At 34.8% G+C, this 22,452-nt stretch overlaps 1 protein-coding gene across 5 annotated transcripts in view; it reads right to left on the reverse strand.

Annotated features, from left to right (window-relative positions):
- The window catches only part of EIF5A2 (eukaryotic translation initiation factor 5A2), a 338,905-nt gene extending 316,616 nt beyond the window's left edge, over nucleotides 1–22,289 (reverse strand). The window contains exons 1-6 of one of the 5 annotated variants that reach the window (XR_014023127.1): nucleotides 22,097–22,289; nucleotides 21,245–21,444; nucleotides 20,588–20,692; nucleotides 12,038–12,169; nucleotides 10,955–11,727; nucleotides 4,119–5,837 (exon numbers count right to left, since the gene is read on the reverse strand). Coding sequence is in view for 3 of the 5 variants with exons in the window: in XM_081302661.1 (XP_081158787.1) it covers nucleotides 11,668–11,727; nucleotides 12,038–12,169; nucleotides 20,588–20,692; nucleotides 21,245–21,409 (462 nt within the window). In the remaining 2 variants the exon portion in view is untranslated. Of the gene's footprint in view, nucleotides 1–4,118; nucleotides 5,838–10,636; nucleotides 11,728–12,037; nucleotides 12,170–20,587; nucleotides 20,693–21,244; nucleotides 21,445–22,096 lie in introns of those variants that run through there. The other 4 variants (XM_081302661.1, XR_014023126.1, XM_081302660.1 and 1 more) reach the window with 4 other exon arrangements.
- Nucleotides 22,290–22,452: the final 163 nt, after the last annotated feature.

Below are 22,452 nucleotides of genomic sequence, written 5' to 3' on the forward strand. Positions count from 1 at the left end.
ACTTCAGTCATTGTATCTACATGATACTAAGAGCCCAAAAAGATTAGTTTTAAAAAATACAGAAGGACAATATCATAGATTACATTGTTAGAAAATCCCTCAATATGTAGCTACCTTTAAGAAATGGCTAAATAGTTTTATAAATAACATTTAATGTATAATAAGCTGGTAGAAAAATAAAAGAATATTTTGGAGGTTAAAATGACAAGCCATGCTTATTTGTATTTGGAGTTTGAATTAACTCTACCCAAATAGCATGAAAAAGGTTCAAACTAAAAATCTAGTAATGTGTGCTTGGATTGTTAGTTCTAGGCAGAGGTAAACACAAATACTTTCTGGAGAAATACAGTTTTAAATCCAGGCACAAAGAATTCTCTGAGAGGAACTTGTAGAAATATGAGCTAACCGTTTTTTTTTTTTTTTTTTTTTTAATATTTATTTTTTAGTTCTCAGCGGACACAACATCTTTGTTGGTATGTGGTGCTGAGGATCGAACCCGGGCCACACGCATGCCAGGCGAGCACGCTACCGCTTGAGCCACATCCCCAGTCCCCTTGTTTTTTTTTTTAATCACAAAAACATAGGAAAACTATATATATATACATGGAAATACTTACATATTTCCTTAATATGTAATTAAATAATAGCTATACACTAATTATATGGTATTATATACTTTGTTAATAACTTTTTTTGAGTATGTTTTAAATGCATCCAGAAAATTTTCTGAAAGAACACAAATCAAATATTCACGAATAAGGACCTCCCATTTGATAACTGTTTTACGCAGTGTTCTCTAGAGAAACACAACTGGGAATTGGCTTACATGATTATGAAGGCCAAGAAATCCTCCACCATCTTTTGTAAGCTTGCAGACAATGAGAAAAACTAGTGGTGGAATTCTGTTTTGATTCCAAAAGTCCAAGAACCAGGAACTCCTATGTCCAAGGGCAGTAGAGGACAAATGTCCCAGTTCAGGGAAAGAGAGACCATGTGCCCTTCCTCCATCTTTTTGCTTTATTTTGGTCCTCAATGGACTGAAGTGAGGTCTATTCACATTTGTGTTACTCTTCCCTACTTGGCTACTGACTCAAATGTTGATCTCTTCCATGAATAAAAATCAACCCCCAAACACTATTAAAATCAGACCCACAGAGACTGTGTATATTGAAACTATAGGATACAAAATATAAAATAAGCATTTTTAATATTTTAAGAGCTAAAAGTATTCAAAATATAAGGAAACCCAAGACAATTAAAATTTGCCAGCATTTTAAAAACAACTGAGCCACAAAGAACTTCTAGTAATTAAAAGTAGAAAAACTAAAATTAGAAGTATTTGAGTTAAACAGGAGAGTAGACATAGCTGAAGGGAAAACTAATGAATGGGGGCATTTACTTAGACTACAACCTAGAAAATGAAAGAAAAAAAGCAGGGCATGGTGGTGCATTCCTATAGTCCCAGCTACTAGTGGGACTGAGGCAGGAGGCTCTCTTAAGAGACCTTAAGTTTGAGACCAACCTCAGCAACATAACAACATATTGAGATTATGTTTTGATAAATAAAAAATAAACAAAACAAGAAATGAAAATTAAAGAAAAGTATAAAAGGTAGACTAAGAAGACAAGGATATTCAAGTAAATTTGTTCCAATTATGTCAACTGGGAGATCTAGAAGGACATAGTAGAGATAATGGGGGGGGGGGAGAGTGATAACTGCATTGATAGGTAATGGCTGAATTATCAAACCCAGAAAGCGAAGTGAACCACAAGTGGGATAACTTTAGAAACATTTTAGTGAAATTTCAAAACACAAAGGCAAAAATTTATTTCAAAAGAACCCAGAGAGGAAAAAGGCTAAATATCCACTAAAGGAATTATACCAATAACTGACTTCACCTCCACAATCATGAAAGCCAACAAGGGAATACTATCTTCCTGGAGCTTCTAAGTATAAGCTATCTTTCACGAATAAAGAGGCATTTATGACATCTTCAGATCATAAACTTTGAATTTGCCACTAACTGATCCTTAGGAAAGAATTCTGAATGATATACTTCAGGAGAAGGAAAATAATCCTAGAAGGCCCAGATGCCACAAGAAAAGGTAAACAAAGAAAATGACTAATTTGTGAGTAAATCTAAATATCAGCGATGTGTACAATAATAATTATATCTGCTCTATGGGCTTAGGTGCTGTTTCTGTTCTGTCTTGAACTTGATAATGTTTATATTATCAAATATGTTTTGTGAAATCTCATTAAGCTGTAAATTATGATCTGCCATTTTTCTACATGTTACATTTCAATTAATAAGTCAGATTTTACTGTATGCCAAAATATGGCAAAATAAACGAAATAAGAAATGCCTAGAAAATGCGACTTTTCATCAGCATTAAAAAAGAATAAAATTATGGCATTTGCAGATAAATGGATGGAGTAGGAGAATATCATGTTAAGCAAAGTAAGCCAATCCCCCCAAAACCAAAGGCTAAATGTTCTGATAAGTGGATGCTTATCCATATTGGGGGGGGGGGGCATGGGAAAAATGGAAGAACTTTGGGCAAAGGGGAGGGAGGGGGAAGGAGCATGGGGACAGAAAAGATGGTGAAAGGACATGGACATCATTACCCTAGGTACATGCATGACTGCGATGCTATGTCTTGTACAACTAGAGAAATGAAAAGTGCTGCAATTGTGTACAATGAAAAAAAAAAACTTTTCAGAATTTACAGAAGAAACAGGATGTCTGGAGACTTCTATATCTTTTAAATGAATTAACTCTTTTTATTGTTGGTATTGGGAGTTGAAACCAGGCATGCTCTACCACTGAGTTCCACTCTCAGCACTACCCCCATCGTTTTTAATTTTGAGACAGGGTTTTGCTGAGTTTCCTACACTGGCCTTGAATTTGTGATCTTCCTGCCTCACCCTCCTCAGTTGCTAGGATTACAGCACTTATTTTCATTCACCACCATACTTGGCAGAAATGAATTAAGTTTTTAATTAAAACCTTTCTATAAGAAAAATGAACAATAGCTTGATTAGTGAATTTTGTCAAGCAACTGAGAAATGTATCAGCTTTATGACCAAATTCCTATTCTGTTTTCCTTTTATTCCAATTCAGGGGAGCATTTACCCAGTTTCCTGGGTATATTGGGAAGACCCAATATACTAAAGATGTCAGCTTTCCCAGATCGACTTGTAGATTCAATGTGATCTTAGAATAAAATGGGAGGACTCTCTGTTTAGACTAAGACTTGTTTCAGATACCATAATTAAAACAGTGAAATATTGTTTCAAGGCCAGACAGAGACAAATGGAATAGAGAGCTCTGAAACATAAATACACACCTATATATGTTTGCTACTTATGGCAAAACGGTGGAGAGAAGACAATCTAAAAACCCTCATTACTTTTCTAATATATACATTGTATAGATCAATGTACATATGAAAAAACATAAACCTTGTGGTCAACATAAGACTTTAAAAATCTACACTAGTATTTTGTACTGGAAAGATTAAAGATATGTTTATGAATGCTTATATGTTTGTGAATGTTTATAAACAAGCCACATTTATCTATGAAAGTATCAAAAGTATGTATTTTGAACCATGAAAAAAATACTGTGACATGCAGACAAAAAGGACTCTGAAAATAAAGTTATCTGTCATGATCTATTTGTATTTCATACATCTGCTTTTCATGCAGCTCTGTATCTGTTCCTGGGCTCATGCATCAAAGTTTGCTTCAGGAGCAGAAGATCCATGGTATTCTGTAGTGTTCTCTTTTGGAAGGCTCCAGCTCTATTAATAGCACAAAGGATCACACTGCAATATATAAAGTAGACAATGTCTACATCTCTGAAATTTAATGATTAAAACCCATCCTATTTGTTAGAAGCTGATTCATAAAAGAAAAAAGATATCTAAATTTCCCTTTTCTTGAACAAGTTTCCAGTCATCAGTTATCATCAATTAAGCATTGTAAAAATAATAGGGTTTGTATGTGTAGCAAAACTATCACTTCATTTTCTTTCTGTGCCATGGGTCACAAAGTGTCACCTGTCGAGCATCATGAGACACCTGTCGAGCATCATTGCATTATCTCTGGAAAAATGTATTCAAATGTTGTTGTAGTGCAAACATCACTTGTGGAAACAAACTGCACAGCTTTGGCAAAGTATGGGCTGCAGTCCTTCCATGCAAACAAGATTTGGAGAGCAAACACATTAGTATACAGAGAGAGAAATGATAAATTGGGAAAATGGATAGGTAAAAAAGTCTGAATAAAGGTATATGTGGGTATTCTTGAGCTATTTTTGTAAGCTTTGGCAAGATTTAATTATTTCTAAATGAAAAGATTTTCTAAACTGAAAACATATGTATAGTACATCAGTTTTCTTAAATTTATGTTATTGGAAGGAGATAGACATGATATATAACTACACACACACATGCATAGGCTTTCTTTCTTTTGCATTGCTGTTTTTCCTAGTCTTTTTTTTTATTTGTACTTTCTTCATTTTCCTTAAATTAACCAATGATTTTTCCAATCCATTAGTCTGTTTCAAAAAAATTGTTTTTTAATTTGCTTTTTCTATTTATCTCAATTTCTGGTTGTATCTTTGTCATTTCCTTCCTTGTTCTCTCTTGGTTTATTTCTAGCTGTTTCAGAAATTTAACTCACTTATGTTCACTTTTTGTTGTTGTTGTTAATACTGAAGTTAGGACTATGAATTTCCCTCTGATACTACTTTATATAGATACACATGGGTGTATTGCAAAACATCCATGGGTGTGGCCAAAGAATTATTTTGACTAGGTTCAGAAATAATTCCCAAATCAATGAACTGATATGACCTTGTAAGGGTTTTTTTTTTTTTTTTTTGAGCCAATATATACACAGGGATTATAAATTATATTGCTGAATGTATTATGGGAATAGATGTTTTAAATTCCTGGTGGAGGACACACTTTAGACAGGAGGCATGAGTTGTAAATGTGGTGATTCACAGAAAGGTACCTCCTATTTGGATAAGATGTTTAATTGCTGGGGGGTGGGCAGGGAGAAATGGAGACAGGTTTTAAAATACAATAGATAATTAGCCCTTTTCACTGTTTTTTTTTTTAAATCTCCCATGTATACCTCTGAGAAACTGGGCTCCAAATATTTGCATGTGGCAAAAGGTGAAAAAGAAAAAGAAAGCAGGGGATTTGGGGGCTGAAAGACTAAGCTGGTATTTCTTTTCCAGCAACTCTATTTTATGGGTTTGGATGGTTAAAGACATTAGCAACAATGATCATGGATATGAGGTAACAAATGCCATTGTAGCCCTGGCATGGCTCACAGTTCAGGAGAGATATTCTAGAACTTTTCAGTGTATAGAACGAAGAAACTGCTGAGCCGCCTAAAGATAGATCTATTCAGGTGGTGTGGAGTAGACACAGTGAGGATGAAAGAATGGTAAAGACTGCTTCAGGGACTCACCACACCACTTATGTCACTGTGGAAAGAGAACAGCAATCCCAGCTAACAGGGAAGAAACACCTGAGACCCCGGGAAGTCAGGAGAGAGAATATTAACCTCTCTTGCATTAAGTGCCTCTGGAAGGGTCCACAGGGATAGGAAGAAGAGGGGAAGGTGTTTTTACGTTCTTGAACCTGTTCAATTCTGTTCAATTCTGAACCAAGGTGACTGTTTTTAGGTCACTTTAAGAATAAGAACGTAGGGCTAGGGATGTGGCTCAAGTGGTAGCGCGCTCGCCTGGCATGCGTGCAGCCGGGGTTAGATCCTCAGCACCACATACAAACAAAGATGTTGTGTCCGCCGAGAACTAAAAATAAATTAAAAAAAAAAAAGAATAAGAACGTAAAAAAAATTATGCCTAAACCTGGAACTAAAATATAAGAATTAACATTCTTTGCCCAAAATCTGGTATATAATACAATTTTGTAGTAAGAAAACATTTTTGAATGTACATATACAAAATAATGCAAGCTGTTAATTAACTTTATTTTATTTAATGTAACTGATAAAGTTAACAGACAAATATATCTTAAGGTAACAAAATGTTATAACTGATGTTTACCATCTACATTTTAAAGGATATTTTAGTATAGCCAAAGACTTCACAAGTGGATTTTACCCATTTTTGAAATGTAAAATACACAATTATAATATTCATACTACATATTTTACAATTTTAAAGTTTTAGCGAAAACATTTGAGTCTCTGCAAGTAAAAGCAAGAGTTCTTCTATATCTAAAACAAATAAAATGTATTACTAATAAAGTGCCAACTGATTAGATAATGCATTTCAACTATTTTGTTTAGGGGTAGGAGGACAAAAGTACATAAATTGATTACAGAACTAGTCATTTTCATTATATTAGTATAGAACTAGCAATTTTCATTATGATTCATAATAAGCAAAAGAGTGCTTATAGTAGATATTAACCACAATAAAGAATTTTTCTCAAGAAAGATCACAACTAACTTGACAAGCTGCTCAGACATTGCTGAATACAGTTTAGTGTCCAGGGTTTTTTAAAAAGTGCATTCTTAAACTAAGATAAAACTAATTCTACCAATAACAGGAAATAGTTTTAGGGACTTCAAATAAATCAGATAATCTCTTTTTTTTATGGTAAAATAGGTTTCAAACTGTTGAAAAGAGAAGGATCTAGTGGTGAATGACAAGGTTTGGCAAAAGTATTTTCTCACAGGTGAAAGCTTGGTATGCATTGCTTTAAGAAGCATCTTTCACATAAAGAAAAAAATGTTTATTAGATGTATACAGCACTTTTCAGGCACTTGACCTCACTTGGTAGTTAAGTTGGTGTTCAGATGTTTATTTAATAGAAAAAGATTAAATTATAAAGTGACTTTAAGCCATGTTCCCACAGAACATCTGTGTTCTGTAAACTAAATCCAAATGTTCCCTGCTAAAATCAAATAATGATGCCATATACCCAATTCAGAGGAAAAAATTTAATAGATCAAAGTTAATAGATTGAATTTTCTCAATTTTAGGATTTTTCACTATAAATTTTTCTTAAATCTTTGTTGCCTATTGTCTGAATGCTAGCAGGTAAAAATAAGCTTGAAACATATGAAATATGTCTAGATAATATTGGAGAATTTGAAACTATCAGAACTATAAGTACAACCTACTTGTTTATGGAAATATGCTTATATTTTTGCTCTTATACTGCTTAAGAGCCATATTTTCTCACAGGAAATGTATTCCTAGTCAATATTATAGAATTCAGTATGTAAACATTTTAAGGTACCCAAAAGAGCATTATGAATTTTCAGTCTATTATCCCTAAATATGTTTGAGAACCACTACATAAATGTTTGGCTCTAAAACCATCTTTGGGGTCCATGCCAAAGGAATGCTATCAAATATTTCTAAGATTAGGGCTCTAAGATAAGACCACCCAATTCTGTTCTAAAATGGAAAATATGGCAAGATTTCAGTAAAACTGCTACTAATATTTCATTTTTCTTAAATACCTAGCATGTAGTTTAAATATGTGGATATTAAGGATTTTTTATATGTATGTAGTACAGTGTTACAATTTGGGAATAGTTTGCAATATACTTTCAGGCAGTTAGCTTTAAATAATAAAACTTCAGCTCTAAGCACAAACAGCCCTGAGAATAATGCATTCAAATTACAGCTCAACTAGAAAACAATCTAATTGAGAAACCTTAAAGTACAAAAACAAATTCTGGAAAAGTTGTAAATTAAAATTTAAAAGTTACCAACATTTGAGGCACTACCAGACTACAGTACTTTTAATAGTGGGAAAGACTTTGGAAAAAGAACAAACATACAAAGCTATGTGTGCACATGTACACACTCACATTGTGCTGTAATGAAAAACTGTGTCCCCAAGTTTTATAGCCTAAACATTTTATTGCAGCATCTCCTGTTAAAGATATCATGGTCTGGCTGCAGGAGTTTTGGTAATTAATATAAAGCATGGTACAGAAATTTGTACCATTAAGGGAAACTGAATCAAGAGCTTCATTAGCAACAATTTCTTCAAGTGACTGACAGCCCTTGGAGGGGAGCAAGAAAGAATATCACAATTATGTTATGGTGCAAATGCTGAGTCAAAGCAGCAATGATTTGAATCTGTCAGAGAGTATACAACTTTGTAGCAAATAAGGTGTAACAAAGTCTTCACAGTAGAAATAAAACATGTTGTCTTAGAAAGAAACCTGTTAATACTGTCTATAAACTGGTGAAATGTGTACAGACAAAAATGGTATATCATTGTTTAATCTATCAACATGACAATTTATATTCTACACATGGTAACTTGTGATATTTAACATTGTGCTACAAAAAAGTACAACAAATAGTAGGAATCAACTTTTAACATTTCTCTGATGTCAAAAAAGAATGAAGTCACTTCTGTTCTATGTTAAAAAATATGTTCCCTGCTTCCTTTTAATACAATTTATAAAGCTTTACTAAATGAAATAGTTTGTTCTAGAGAAACATCTATTGACTTATGTGAAAATAAACAGTCCCATATCTTTAAAATCTATATAATTATGTTAGAGTATTTACACTTCATATAGTATTTAAAATGCAATACTTATGCATAAATAACTTTTGCCATTCAAGGTATGGAGATAGAGATGCATTATTATCATTTGTACATACTTATATCACAATTGAAAACATATTTATGTGAAATTTGACAAATTAGGAAGAACAAGGGCATGCTAATCCAGAACTAATACTAAATCAGAACTCTAGTATGGCTAAGAGGGACCAGATGAATGACCAGCAAGCAGCACAGATTAATAACTTTCTGGAATTCCTGTGGGTAATGTTAACCAGTAGCAAGTGAGATACACATTAGAGATTATAGAACTACAAAAACTAGAGCAGTATGTAGTAGATACTTAAATAGCATACTGGAAAGAATTTAGCCTAATTCCTAATTGTGCTTTGGATGGGCAAAAGCTAATGTCATACTAAAATCAATTACTATAACACCTCAATATTTCTTGTGCTTTGGAATCCTCTTCCTTGCACTTCTCTTAAAAGTATCTTGCTTCTTGTCTAACTGGGTTTGCTGAGGCCAAGACAAGATTTTAAAGTGTGTACAAATTAAGCAACTAAAATTTGTAGATCTTATGTTCCTAACACTCTTTCTAGTCACTGATTAGATCAGTTACATCATCATATATATTTTTCTTTAGATGATAGGAACAAAGCCCTTTGAGGTCAAGGCATCATGGGAGAGATCTCAGAACTTGTCTTAGAGAATCAAGGCATTACTGAGATAAATGATTCCCACTCCAATATAATCATTACTATTGAGTTAAAGGTCTTCACAAACTCTATAATGATGTCTTATTTTGGAACAAGTAAATTTGGAATGAGTACATATACTCGTGTGTGTGTGATACACACACATATGTGTGTGTGTGTGTGTGTGTGTGTGTATCAGAATGATCTAAAAAAATGGAAGTGCAGTTATGTCACCTGAAACACTTCTTTAAAAAATAATTTGGCTTATATAATTCTTTCCTAGTTATATTTTACATTGGTACTGAATTAAGACAGAAAACAGAAAAAATACATATACTTAAAATAAGTTAAATAAAAATTTTAAATAAAGTAACATTTCTTCCATGATTGACTTTCATTTCACTTTAGAAAAAATATGCATATGAATTACAGTAGATGGGGTAGAGAGAGAAGATGGGAGGGGAGGGGGGATAGTAGGGGATAGGAAAGGTAGCAGAATACAACAATTACTAATAGGGCATTATGTAAAATTGTGGATGTGTAACCGACGTGATTCTGCAATCTGCATTTGGGGTAAAATTGGGGGTTCATAACCCACTTCAATCTAATGTATGAAATATGATATGTCAAGAGCTTTGTAATGTTGTGAACAACCAATAAAAAAAAATTCTCTCTCTCTCTTGAAAAAATAAAAATAAAAAACAGAAAAAAAAAAAACCACACACACACACACAAAGGAAAGATATACTAAAGACAAAAAAACAAAATGGAAAAATCAATGAAATAACAAATTAGGAAAAATGCCTATTTGAAAAATAATAATAAAATTTATGAAACTCTTGCTAGGTTCTTGAAAGAAGAAAGAGAGAACACACACAGTAGTATCAGAAAGAAAACCAGGAATATCACCACAGCCCTACATACATTAAAAAGATAATAAGGGAGAATTTCACAAAACATTGAGCAATAAAGAACTTAGATAATATAGACAAATTCCTTGAAAAACTTGTACTACTAAAACTACTATAAGAAGAAACAGAAAAATCTGAATAGGCATAACTCTATTAGAGAAATTAATTATAATTAAAAATCTTTCCACAGAGAAAATGCCAAGCCGTGGGGGCTTCACTAGTAAGGTAATAGTACCCATCCTATCTAAGGTCATTCAGAACATATAGGAGGGAACAGTTCTCAACTCATCTTTTAAGGCCAGTATTACCCTGAAACCAAAAGTATTAAAAGAAATACTAATATGCCTTTTGAACATAAATGTAAAATTCTTTCATAAAGAAATAGCAATCTGAATTCAACAATAGGTCTGGAAAGACAAAAAAAAAAAAAAAAAAAGAAAAAATATGCATAAATTTAACAAATCAATTTAAAGTTAAGAATTCCAACTCAAGAATTCCCAGTTTTAGTCTAAGTAATATTTTAAGGTCAAAAAAATACTTTAAAATGGTTGAAAAGGAGCAATTACTGATAAATGCCAACACTTATTCAACATGGTTGCAAAAAAAGCACTGCATAGTGTCCTGTAAAGCAGGTCAGTCCTTTCAGTGCCAGGGGGTTAAAGGGGAAAAAAGTTAAAAGCAAAAATACAACTAAAAAGCTACTTTCTATTTTTTATGCTGATTACAAAGGTCTCAAGTCAAAACCTAGAGTTAACCAACCTCCTTTGCCACTGTCCTTTTTGTCTTCTTTATAGTCTAACATGCTCATTTTCATCCAACAGCTCAATGTCCCTCTGTCAATGACAAGCAAGTATTAAAACCACCATGTAAAGTGTAAGTCTACCAACAATGTGGCAAAGAATGGTATGACCGAGGTAATGTATATCATTCCACATAACCACCAAGGTAACTGACGCTTTTTAATAACATGATTTTTGTTTAAAGATGTATTTGCCACACACAGGCTAAAACTGACAATTTTAAACCATAATTTATGTATTCCATGACATTAGTTTGAAATTAATGCAAAGCAATTCAACTTAAATGTGGTATTTTCAATACCACCAAATGCTACATTATCTTTTAAAACCCTGGTTTAACTTATCATTTTATTAAAATTAAGGAATGATTTGCTCAGACAAATCACATTTGCTGAAGCTTTATGTTTCTTGGACTCACATACTGAAAACCACAGGAATGTTATAGGAAAGACACAAAATTAAAAAAAAAAAGAATTATATATCTTGATTTTTTTTTTTTTTTGTTAAGTTATCAACTACCAGCAAAATGAACCAGCACAATTTCAAAACAGTTAAAAAAAACAAAAATGAGGTTGCTTATGAAGGCCATAGCTTTGGTGACAACTTAGAACCAAACTTTAGATCTGCAGTTGATCCAGACCTAAACGGTTTGCTCATGCCTTATGTCCCCATTTATTTGCAGGGCTTTATGGCTACAGCATATTCTTCACTCATTGCACACATGACAGACACCTAGAAGGAAAAAAAATGCAGGCAAAAGTTACCCAGAAGGCAATACATATACAAGATATATTTAATTTACCATATACTGTGTATTTGCAGATATTTTGTGTATATGGACTTTGGAAAGGGGTAACGACCCCCCTCCCCAATCATCTACTTTCTTTATAGTTTCCTGAAGTAGAATTTCTCAGACTGTGGTTTTGCAAGATACTCCAAGGAATAGGGAAAAAAAGAACTATAAATATTTCAACATTTCATAATTTAGGCCAAAGTTTTTATAAAATTGTTTAAAAAACACAATCTTCTCCTAGGTCTTTACCTGCACATCTTCACCTGCATTGTACTTTCCTTCTATTTCTTTGCCTAGTTCACCTTCTGGCAGTTTAAGATCCTCACGAACTTCACCAGTTTCTGTCAGCAGGGAAAGGTAACCATCCTGAATGCATATCAGCTATTAGAAGAAATTATAAAATTTATACTAATTAGATTATATCCACTCCTTTGTAATGTTACACAGTTAAACTGCAATCCACATTAATTTATATAAATACATGTAATACATTAATATATTGTTGGTGTTTAAAGCTGCTAAATCACCAAAGTATAAAATACAGACTAAAATACAGTAAATTCATTCCTTCCTGTACTCTTCCTGCCCAATCTCTGTATTATTCAGCAGTTTAGGCTGCTTTTACAGTGTATTCTGAAGCATTTACATTTAACTATACAACACAAATATGGTTGCTTTTCAAAAAAAAAAAAAAAAATGGGATCGGTATTTTTCAGCAAGCTATTTTTCAGGCCTTAGATTTCTATTAGAAAATATAGACTTACCTTAATCTATCTAACCATTACACAAGTGCATGGATATGCTTGTTACTGAATTAACTGTTTTTCCATTACTGGGCAATCAAATTATTTTCAATTTTGCACTACTACAAATAAAATTCTATTATAATTTGACTACAACCAAAGTTAACAATTTTTTATCTCTAGTTCACTACTAATAACAGATTAAAAATAAACACTAGCTTATTGTCATTAATGAAGCAAATCCAGTTATTAACCTAATATTAAAAAAACACAGTTTTGCTATAATTGAATTTCTTTTATTACTGAAATGAGGAAACAGCCAGTCCCTCCTCACTTATTCTAAAAGCATATGCACCATCAGTGTGCCTAGAATTCTAACGACTTCATAAAAGACCAATCATCAGGAAGACCAGCTGCTAACACATACCAAAGGAGTCAAAGATGTGGTCCTTGATTCCCTTTAACCACTATGATATAAACCAGGCATACCACATGGACCAAGTTTCTAAGCTCTCCTCCATGTACACCATTTACCAAATCTGCAGTGACATTCCACAAAAACTCCACTTATCATGGGAGAGGTTGAGTTTGCAAATATATCTAAATTCTCAAAATCAAAAAAGCCATCCTACAGAGCAACAATAAAACATTTTCTTTTGAGACAGGGTCTCACAGACTTGTCCAGGCTGGCCTCAAACTCTTGATCCCCCTGCTCAGTCTCCCAGTAACTGGGATTATGGAAATGCATCACTGCACCCAGCTAACACTTTTAATTAACTTCTTAGTTACTCAAACATTTGTGAGGTAGTTGGAAAGGAGTGAAGAACAAAGAGGTTGAGGTAAGAAGGATAATGTTTAAACAATTAACCACATGCTTACAAGGCAGATCTTTCATTTCTGCTCTTTCAGCAATTTGCTAAAGTGGAACTCGAACTACTTCAAAGTTAAAGGTTGCTATTGCAACTACTGACTGACACAGAGGAACCAAATAATACTAGTATTTTGGTAATTATAAACTGGCATTTTTTAAGAGTTAGGAATTCGTAAAATAAACTGTGGGGTAAAATATAGAAAGCATTTCAAATGTAAAAGTGCAAAATATCTAGTAAAACAATGTATAAACATTAAACATCTTATTAAAATAAATTGTGATATGAAATAAAATTGCAAGTTTTCAAAAACAAAACTAAGCTGCAGAAAAACAAAATAATGAAAATAAATTATTTGATCATTTAAATTATTAAGAATCTTAAAAAATATATATATAGAAAAGTTGCAAAAAGAATGCAATAAAATCCCATTTCCTTACCCTAGATTCGCCTATGGTTAACATTTATCCATATGTGCACTTTCTCTTTGTATATGTAAAACATAAAATATCATAGTCTTATTTTTACTTAATCACTTGAGAATAATTTTCACAGATCCTGACTATTCAGTACTAAATACATAAAGTTTATTTTTCAAAATCAGGAAATTTAATATTGATAACCTATTATCTTATATATAATCCATATTCAAATTTGCCTGAAAAAATTTGAATTTGCAGAGAATTATCACCTTCAGAGTAGTCTTCTTTAAAAATGCAGGAAGAGGAAGTAAAGAAAAAGCTAAACTGAATCTGATCACATCTCTTCATCTTACTACCAAAGCTTCAGGAAATACTAAGGACAGAGGAACACATTAAACAAGAAAATGCAATTAGCAAAACCCAGACTGTGACAAAGTCTGCAGAACAAATGACCCAGTCTCTCCAACAAAAAATTGGAGAAAGAGAATTCAAGTACATGTATGAGAGAGAAGCTATAGATTAAAATAGCATTAACAGATATATAAGCCAATCTCATTTTATGGACCTAATTTAGGTCCTGACTCAGATAAACTATAAAACAAAACAATAACCACCACTGATGGGATATATTTGATACTACTAAGTAATTAATAATTTTTAGGTGTGATATGTTTTGTTTTTTTGCTTTATCATTTGTAGATAAATTAGCTTCAAAATAATAAAAAGGCAGAAATTACAAGAATAAAAAATAGATGTAGGTGTTATGGTTTAACTGTGAGGTGTCTCCCAAAAGCTCATGTGTGAGACAATTCAAGAAGTTTCACAGAAGAAATGTTTGGGTTGAAAGAGTCTAAACCCAAAATCAATGATTTAATCCCCTGATAGGGACTGAATGAGTGGTAACTGATGTGGTAGGGTGTGGCTGGAGGAGGTGGGAACTGGGACGCGGTTTGGGGTATATATTTTGTATCTGGAGAGTAGACACTCTGCTTTCTGATCATGATGTGAGCTGCTTGCTGAACATCTGCCATGATGTTCAGTCTCACCTCAAACCCCAGGAAATGGAACCAGCCTTCTATGGACTTAGACCTCTGAATCCTGAGCCTGCAAATAAACTTTTCCTCCTCTACAATTGTTCTGGTTGGGTCCTCTAGTCACAGCAGTGAAAAAGCTGACTAAGACAGTAGAGTATAGATGAAACAAGATTGTCAAGATGTATTGTTAATTGTTGAAGCTGGATGATGCACTGTATACAGGATTTTGATACTTTGAAAATTTCCACAATAAAAAGATGGAAAAATGCCATGGCACATAAGAATTCTATAAAGGGCACTATATGTTTAGCACCACTAAATGTTGGGAGGCACAATAAGTTAAAGAAGCAAAGGATGAACTAAAAGGAAGGGTGTAGGGAGAATTAGTGATTATAGATTCTGTCCATGACATAGCCGGGATAAATAAGAACACTGAAAGGGAGGAATTAAAGGGAAACTTTTTCTGCCTGCATTTGTATTATTGGTATGCAGCAGAAGGCTGGAGAAGATATAGCATCATTACAAGTGCTTTGTTAGCTTTAATTTGTGAATTCTGCTTTTCAATCTATTTTAAAACAGACTTGTTTAGGTAAGACCTATTTCTTTCAACTTCTTCCTTCTTTTTCCTAGCACTTTCAAGCTCCTCCTCACAGTTAGTGGTTCCTGGTAGAGAATGAATTCTTGAACACTACCACTATATCACCTAAGCAAATGACACCACCATCAACTGACCCAAGTCATGAAGCTGGATATGCATAGTAACACTCATCACTAAGAGGAAGTAGCATATATGAGATCAACAAACAAGCTGTATAAGTTGCTCGGATGCAGAAAGCACCTTCTTATCTCACACTGATACTTCTTCCTTTTCATCTCATCCCAATAGCTTGATGGGAAATTCCCTATAATTAGTTGACCATGAAACAAAAATAATTTAATAATTTCTAGGTGGTAATGCATAGTATAATGCACCACTTGGACGTGGCCCTGAGCAGTGGTGAGGGATAGGGCCACTAGATGTGGGAGAACAGAGAACTAGAGGTTGGATTTATACTGATTATGGGCCAGAGTTAAGAGCTGGGCTGCAAGGTCAAGGACACTGAAAGAACAAGATAGGAAAACTGCTGATAATAAGGACCTTTCCATAAAAATTAAAGAGCAGATCCCATGAATGCTCACCAAAGGGCACCTGCTATAAAATAGGTTGTAAATAATTAGGTAGAAAAGAGGGTTCTGTGAATGATATTCAGTTTCTTTTTGGTGCCTTGTTCCAGTCCTTGTTCAATGGGCTCAATGACACAGGAGTTCTACCACTAACTCTGATCTGACAATAGCCCCTACTGAGAACCTCACAGAAGAGACCAGCACAGGATCCCTGACATAATTTCCCAGAGGGAACAGCTATCTATCTGATAACACTGTATCCCTTCTTTCATGGAAGAGGCAGTGATTTGACTTACTGCAATAGAATCTTATGGGTTTGCCTTTCCTACATGTAGTGCTCCTGCTAAAATCCCATCTGGATTTACCACATGCCTCATTCTTGTCATAATATTTCACATGACATAAATTCCAACTAAAAAATCTCATTTTACAGGCAAAATGAGACAATGAGAAGATACCCAAAGAATTCAATGGTTCATGAGCTCCATCATTCCAAAACTATGTGCTTTGACCTATTGAAGATTCATGTACATCATCAGCTGGGTAATACTTTGTGGATCTAGGGCTGTTTTGTAGTAGGTTACAACATATATGGAGTTATTTTTCCCAAAAGTAGAATACACAAGTCTAAAAACCAAAGAGGGTAGTTCTTCTCACTATTACCCTTAATGATACTGTAGCAAATTATTTGCTTCTTGTCTTTTCAAACTGGATTCTACTGGCTTTGAGGTGTTCTATTCCCAAAGAAAGACTGGCTTCCATGAGGGAACACAAGGATTCCACAGAGCATGTTAAAATTATAAAAAGATTTTAAGTTCAGGGAAATTCATAGCATCATTATTGTCATTAGTGTTTTAAGTTGCAACAAAAAAATTCAACTCACATATTTCAACATTCAAAAGATAAATCATTTATTATTTGGACTTAATAGTCATCATTTTGGCAATTTACCAATAATCCAAAAGTCTACAATATATACTTTATGTGTCCTGTACTTGTTTTCTTTCTGGAAAATAATCTTTGAATGACATAAAACTTCTGTGAATATACATAAAGCATTTAATTTGGGTGGGATGCATAGCATCACAGAACTTTCTAAAAAACATTCAAGAGCCAGGCGTGGTGGCGCACACCTGTAATCCCAGCAGCTCAGGAGGCTGAGGTAGGAAGATTGCGAGTTCATAGTCAGCCTCTGCAATAGTGAAGCACTAATCAACTCAGTGACACCCTGTCTCCAAAGAAAATACAAAATAGGGCTGGGAATGTGGCTCAGCTCTTGAGTTCAATTCCCAGTACCTGCCTCCCCACCAAAAACCCAAGGGAGTCATGAAGTCTGAAAGAGCATTTCTAGATTTATCAATTTAGAGATTTCCAAAGGCATCTGAATGTATTTGTATTTTACACCATCACTGAGCTCCAAATGGTCATAACTACTTCTGGGAGAAGTAATGGAAGTTATCAATCTAATCCAAGCTGATTTTGGAATTGAGGAGATAATATTTCTTTCATTCTGAACTTTACATTAAAAATATACAAAGTTAAAATTACAAATTTCTTTATTCTTAAACATTTACTTTTTTAAAAAATGTATTTTTCAGTTATAGTTGGACACAATACCTTTATTTTATTGATTGATTGATTTATAATGTGGTGCTGAGGATCAAACCCAAGGCCCCACAAGTGCCAGGCGAGCACTCTACTGCTGAGCCACAACTCCAGCCCCTAAATATTTATTTTTAATTATTATAATGATCAGGGCTGGGATTGTGGCTCAGCGGTAGAGTGCTCGCCTTGCACGGGCAGGACCCAGGTTCGAACCTCAACACCATATAGAAATAAAGGCATTGTGTTGTGTCCATCTACACCTAAAAAATAAATATTTTTTAAAAATTCTTATAATGATCAGATATACATATTTCACTTTGGCTGGCTATCAAATTGACATTCAATACTGAATTCAGGAAATATAAAGGACTAAACAGAGCCAAATGATAAAAAAAAAAAAAAGTAGGAATTTACTTAAGGCATGTGGATAGATAAGTGACTTTCTCCGTAGCACAATAAATAAAACTGTAAGCACAGAACTTTTTTTAAAAGAACAGAAATAAGTGTCCCATGTTGAATAATGAAATATGTGGATAATGAAAGATGTGGGCACTGAGTATTTACTATGCCATGCAATGTCCTATTAACTAATGAAGCCTTAAAATGATTCCATGAGAAGTTTATTATTCATACTCCATTTTATATGTAAAGAAATGGAGACAAGAGGTTAAGTAACTTGCCAGCCAAGGTCACACAGCCAAAAAGTGCCAAAGTAGGAATCTATACCCAAACTATCTAGCTTTTATCAACCTTTAATCCACTCTCCCACATAATTATATACTAATGGCTGGAATTAAGTTGGACTGAAACACTTGTCTTGGCTGCAAAATTAAGAAAGCACCCCCCTAAAAAAATAAACCCTCAGTGATCAAATATTTTAGTATAGTCCTTTAAAAAAATTAGAATGCAAAAGTGACATGATGAACAAAATATAAAAAAAAATTTTAAAATTTTTTTTAGTTGCAGATGGACACAATATCTTTATTTCTTTTTATGTGCTGCTGAGGCTCAAACCCAGTGCCTCACATGTGTGAGGCACGTGCTCCACCACTGAGCCACAGCCACAGCCCCAAAATATCAAAATTTTAAGTGAAAAAGTTACTGATTTTTTCCCCCTTTGCCCTAGTAGACTTGTCTTTATTTAAACTTTTACACCCAAGGCCTCACTTCAGTTCATCTGCTGAACCCCAGTCTGGGCCTCATTATACATCAAAATAAAATCCAGATTAAAATTTTCCTCTATGTTAAATTGTGAACTCCAATCAGTGACTGGCTAACTTGATCAAAGTAGTAATTATGTGAACTACTGATACTATCTTTCTGACACATGCAACAGGTATGAGGATTTGATGCTGAATGAATATTATTGAATATAATGCATACTGAATATTCAAAGTATTCACACTTAGAGCAAAAGAAAATTATATGATAAGCCTTATTCTTCTTATTCTGCTGTTACCCTCTCTCCACTGACACAATAAATACACACACTTGATGATTTTTTATTGAGCAATTATGTACCACATTTAAATTCAGTGTTCCAACAGTAATGACATTATTAAGTAGAGTTTTTACATAGGAAAGGGGAGTCAAACAGAACTGCTTCTTTGTACTCATCTACTCATGGGGTACGTTTAATCATTTAATCCTCACATCATTCTTGTTTTGTAGACTGGGAGACTAATGTTCAGAGGGGTTGCATAACTTGTCCAAAATCCATATAATTAGAAAGAGGTCAAACTAGATCCAAACCCAGATCTATTTGACTCAAAATCCACCCCCGCAAAACAAAACAAAAAAACAAGCCTAACTTTCTGTTAACATTAAGACAATTCAAGTTTTTACAATGACTCCAAAGCAACCTAGAAAGTAAAGTAAAAATATATAACTGTTACTACACTAAAACTACATAAAACTATGTTTGCATATTGATGGAATAAAAGAAAATCATTGGGTAAATACAGATGATAGCAATATTCTTTTAAAATTTATATAATACAATGAAAGGTATAGAAAGGATTCAGTCTATGGGAGTTCATAATCTGCTTGAATCAAATGTATGAAATATGATATGTCAAGAGCTTTGTAATGTTTTGAACAACTAATAATAAAAAAAGAAAAAAATAACTATAAAAAAAAGAAAGGATTCAGTCTAAGTTGAATAATACAAATGCCACTCTTATATTTCTCACTATATAAAATTAACAGAAAAGAGTTTGATATGGTGAAGTTCTGATATGATATGCTTGATATAGAAATTGAATACTTCCAAGTATAGCATTATTTATGATTAATCTGAGCTTCCACATTCTATGATATTAATTATTTGGTTACCATCAATATGTTGAACAACAAAATGTTGTTATTAAACACAACCTATCTAAAAGTATAATTGGAATTAAAATCTATTAATTTAAGAAAAGGTCATAGCATCATCAATTTATATAAATAAACCAATTACATAGCTTTTATATTTTCTTTACCATATTCAGTGAGCATGTACTTTTTATATTTATACTTTTCAATTTATTTCCTTACTTAAGAATACCAAACTCTGATTTACTATCATTAATTAAAAAACTTGGTTGGTAGGAACATGAAATCCAATAGTTTCTTGGAAGTCTTAGCTCTGATTAGGGGGAAAAAAATAAAACACTCAGGAGGGAGTTATCTAAATTTGATATATTTTACAATAGAGAACACAGTAATTTTACCAAATACGGGACTTAGTCAAAATATGCAGTCACTTGGTCTGAGATGTGCTTAACTTTTTAAAAATACAGGAATGCCAGGAAAAAAACAAAAAAAACCTCACTGTTTCTCCAATTCATAAGACAGGTGGTGCCTAAAAATTGATTAAGAAAACCTTCAAAATTACTGTTGGGTTTTGTCAGATTACTACTGCTAGAAGAAAATATTTGTACTTTTAAAAATCAACATTCTAAAGGAAATTAGTACTTACTTGATAATCATTTCTCTTAATATTTGGAACATCCATGTTATGAGTAGAAGGGCAAATATCTTCGTATTTTTTGCCTGTGAAAATATCAATTCCAACAAGGTGTACCTAATAGAGGAGAACAGGAAACCTGCTTAATCTCTGCCAAGTATATCACTCAGTACATACCCAAGAGCACACAATACCAATGCTGATTATGACAGATTCTTTCTCCTCCTTCCAAGGTCATCTAATTTTACTTTCATAAAAAAATGTAGTGGCCATAGAATTGAAATGCAGTGAACAATCAAACGGAATCATAAAATGTCAAGACTCAATATAATTTATAATCCCTGTAGTTCAATTATAAGAATATATAAGACTGAAAATAGGTTTCTTAGAACTGTTAGTAAAGGTTTTCTCAACTGTAAACTGAATAGATCTTCGAGGTCACCAGGATTCAGGAAAGTTTCAGTTCCCAGTTAATGAAACATTATAAGGGCCCAGGAAAGGAATACTATCTTTAAGCATTCAAAGCAATAGCTGATCACTCAATAACTGAGGAAAGGAAAAATGTCTTTACTACAAAATTTTAAGTATAGATACTCATTATCTGTAATGGATTATAAATGATCAAAATCTCAATGCAGAAGCCAAAGAATGACTTGGAAGGGCACTTACCTTGGCATGACCGTGCTTTCCAGTTTTGGAAGTTGACATCTCCACTATTTTGCATGGTCGTCCTTTGAGCACCACAAAGCCGTTTTTGCGCAGGGCCGAGCACTGCATAGGATAAGTGCTGGAAGCCCCAGCATCTCCGGTAGTGAAATCAATTTCGTCGGCCATGGTGGGCTGGGGAAATGCTAGTTTTTCCGAGGAACCTACGCAAAAAAGTTGGAGTGCATTTTTTAACAACCGGCATGCAGGCAGGGAAATGTTTCATTTCGGGTAGGTTAGATGCCAAGCATTTTGGGTCCGTTATTTCAGCATTTATAAGATACCCACTCAAATCTAATGGGCACTTTCTGATTTCGGCCTCTACAAACTTTTCCAGCCATTGGTGAGGACGTGGGGAAGGCAGCTTCAGAAGAACTTAAGGGGGGTGGGACATACTGGTCTCCCGCGCTCACCCGCGCTGCGCTGGGGGAAGTAGGTCCCGTCCCCCAGTTACACCCACCCCCACCTCCCCGCATAAACAGCCCCGCGACCGTCCTGCGCCGGGTTGCTTGGCCCTCTGCCGCCGCTCAGATCCCACACCGGGGACCGGGCCCAGGCCGCACGTCCCCGCTAATGATGAGGGAATAAAAGGAGCTGGCCGGCAGCACCTGGACGTCGGGCAACGGGCGCAAACTCCGCCCTCTACCCGCAGCGCCGCCGCCCCGACCGCTCAGGCGCCCCCTATTCTGCTGGCATCCCTGGCCGGGCTCGGCCGGGCTCCGCAAGGGCCTGAGCTCCGGCGGGACGCGCGCTCTTCTCCCTTCTCCCATCCATCTTTCCCCCTTCTCGAGTAAGGACTCGTCTCTGGCCGCATACCCCAACCCTGCTTGCTCCAGTTCCAGCTCCACCAGATCTTCCCCAGGTCTTCACCTTTTAGCGGGCACAGAACGCCTATCGTCTGCGTACCCGCGCCGGTTCCCTGCAGCTGCGGCGGCGGCGGTGGCGGCCGCAGCAGTTCCAAAAGACGGGGCGGGGCCGCCACACTTTCCACACCCCGGCTTCCCCGCCCTTTCCCGCCCCCACCTCAGCCCCACTTCCGGGATAGGCCCCGGCGCGTCACAGGCACCGCCCCTCAGGGCTACCATTGGCTACCAGGTTCCCGAGGCCCCTCCCAGTCACGTGAAGAGCGCCCTGGCAACCCCACGTGCTGCGGATTAGTGCACTTCCGGCGT

This window comes from Spermophilus citellus (assembly GCF_964194105.1).
Source record: "Spermophilus citellus genome assembly, chromosome: 7".
Classification (NCBI taxonomy): Eukaryota; Metazoa; Chordata; class Mammalia; order Rodentia; family Sciuridae; genus Spermophilus; species Spermophilus citellus.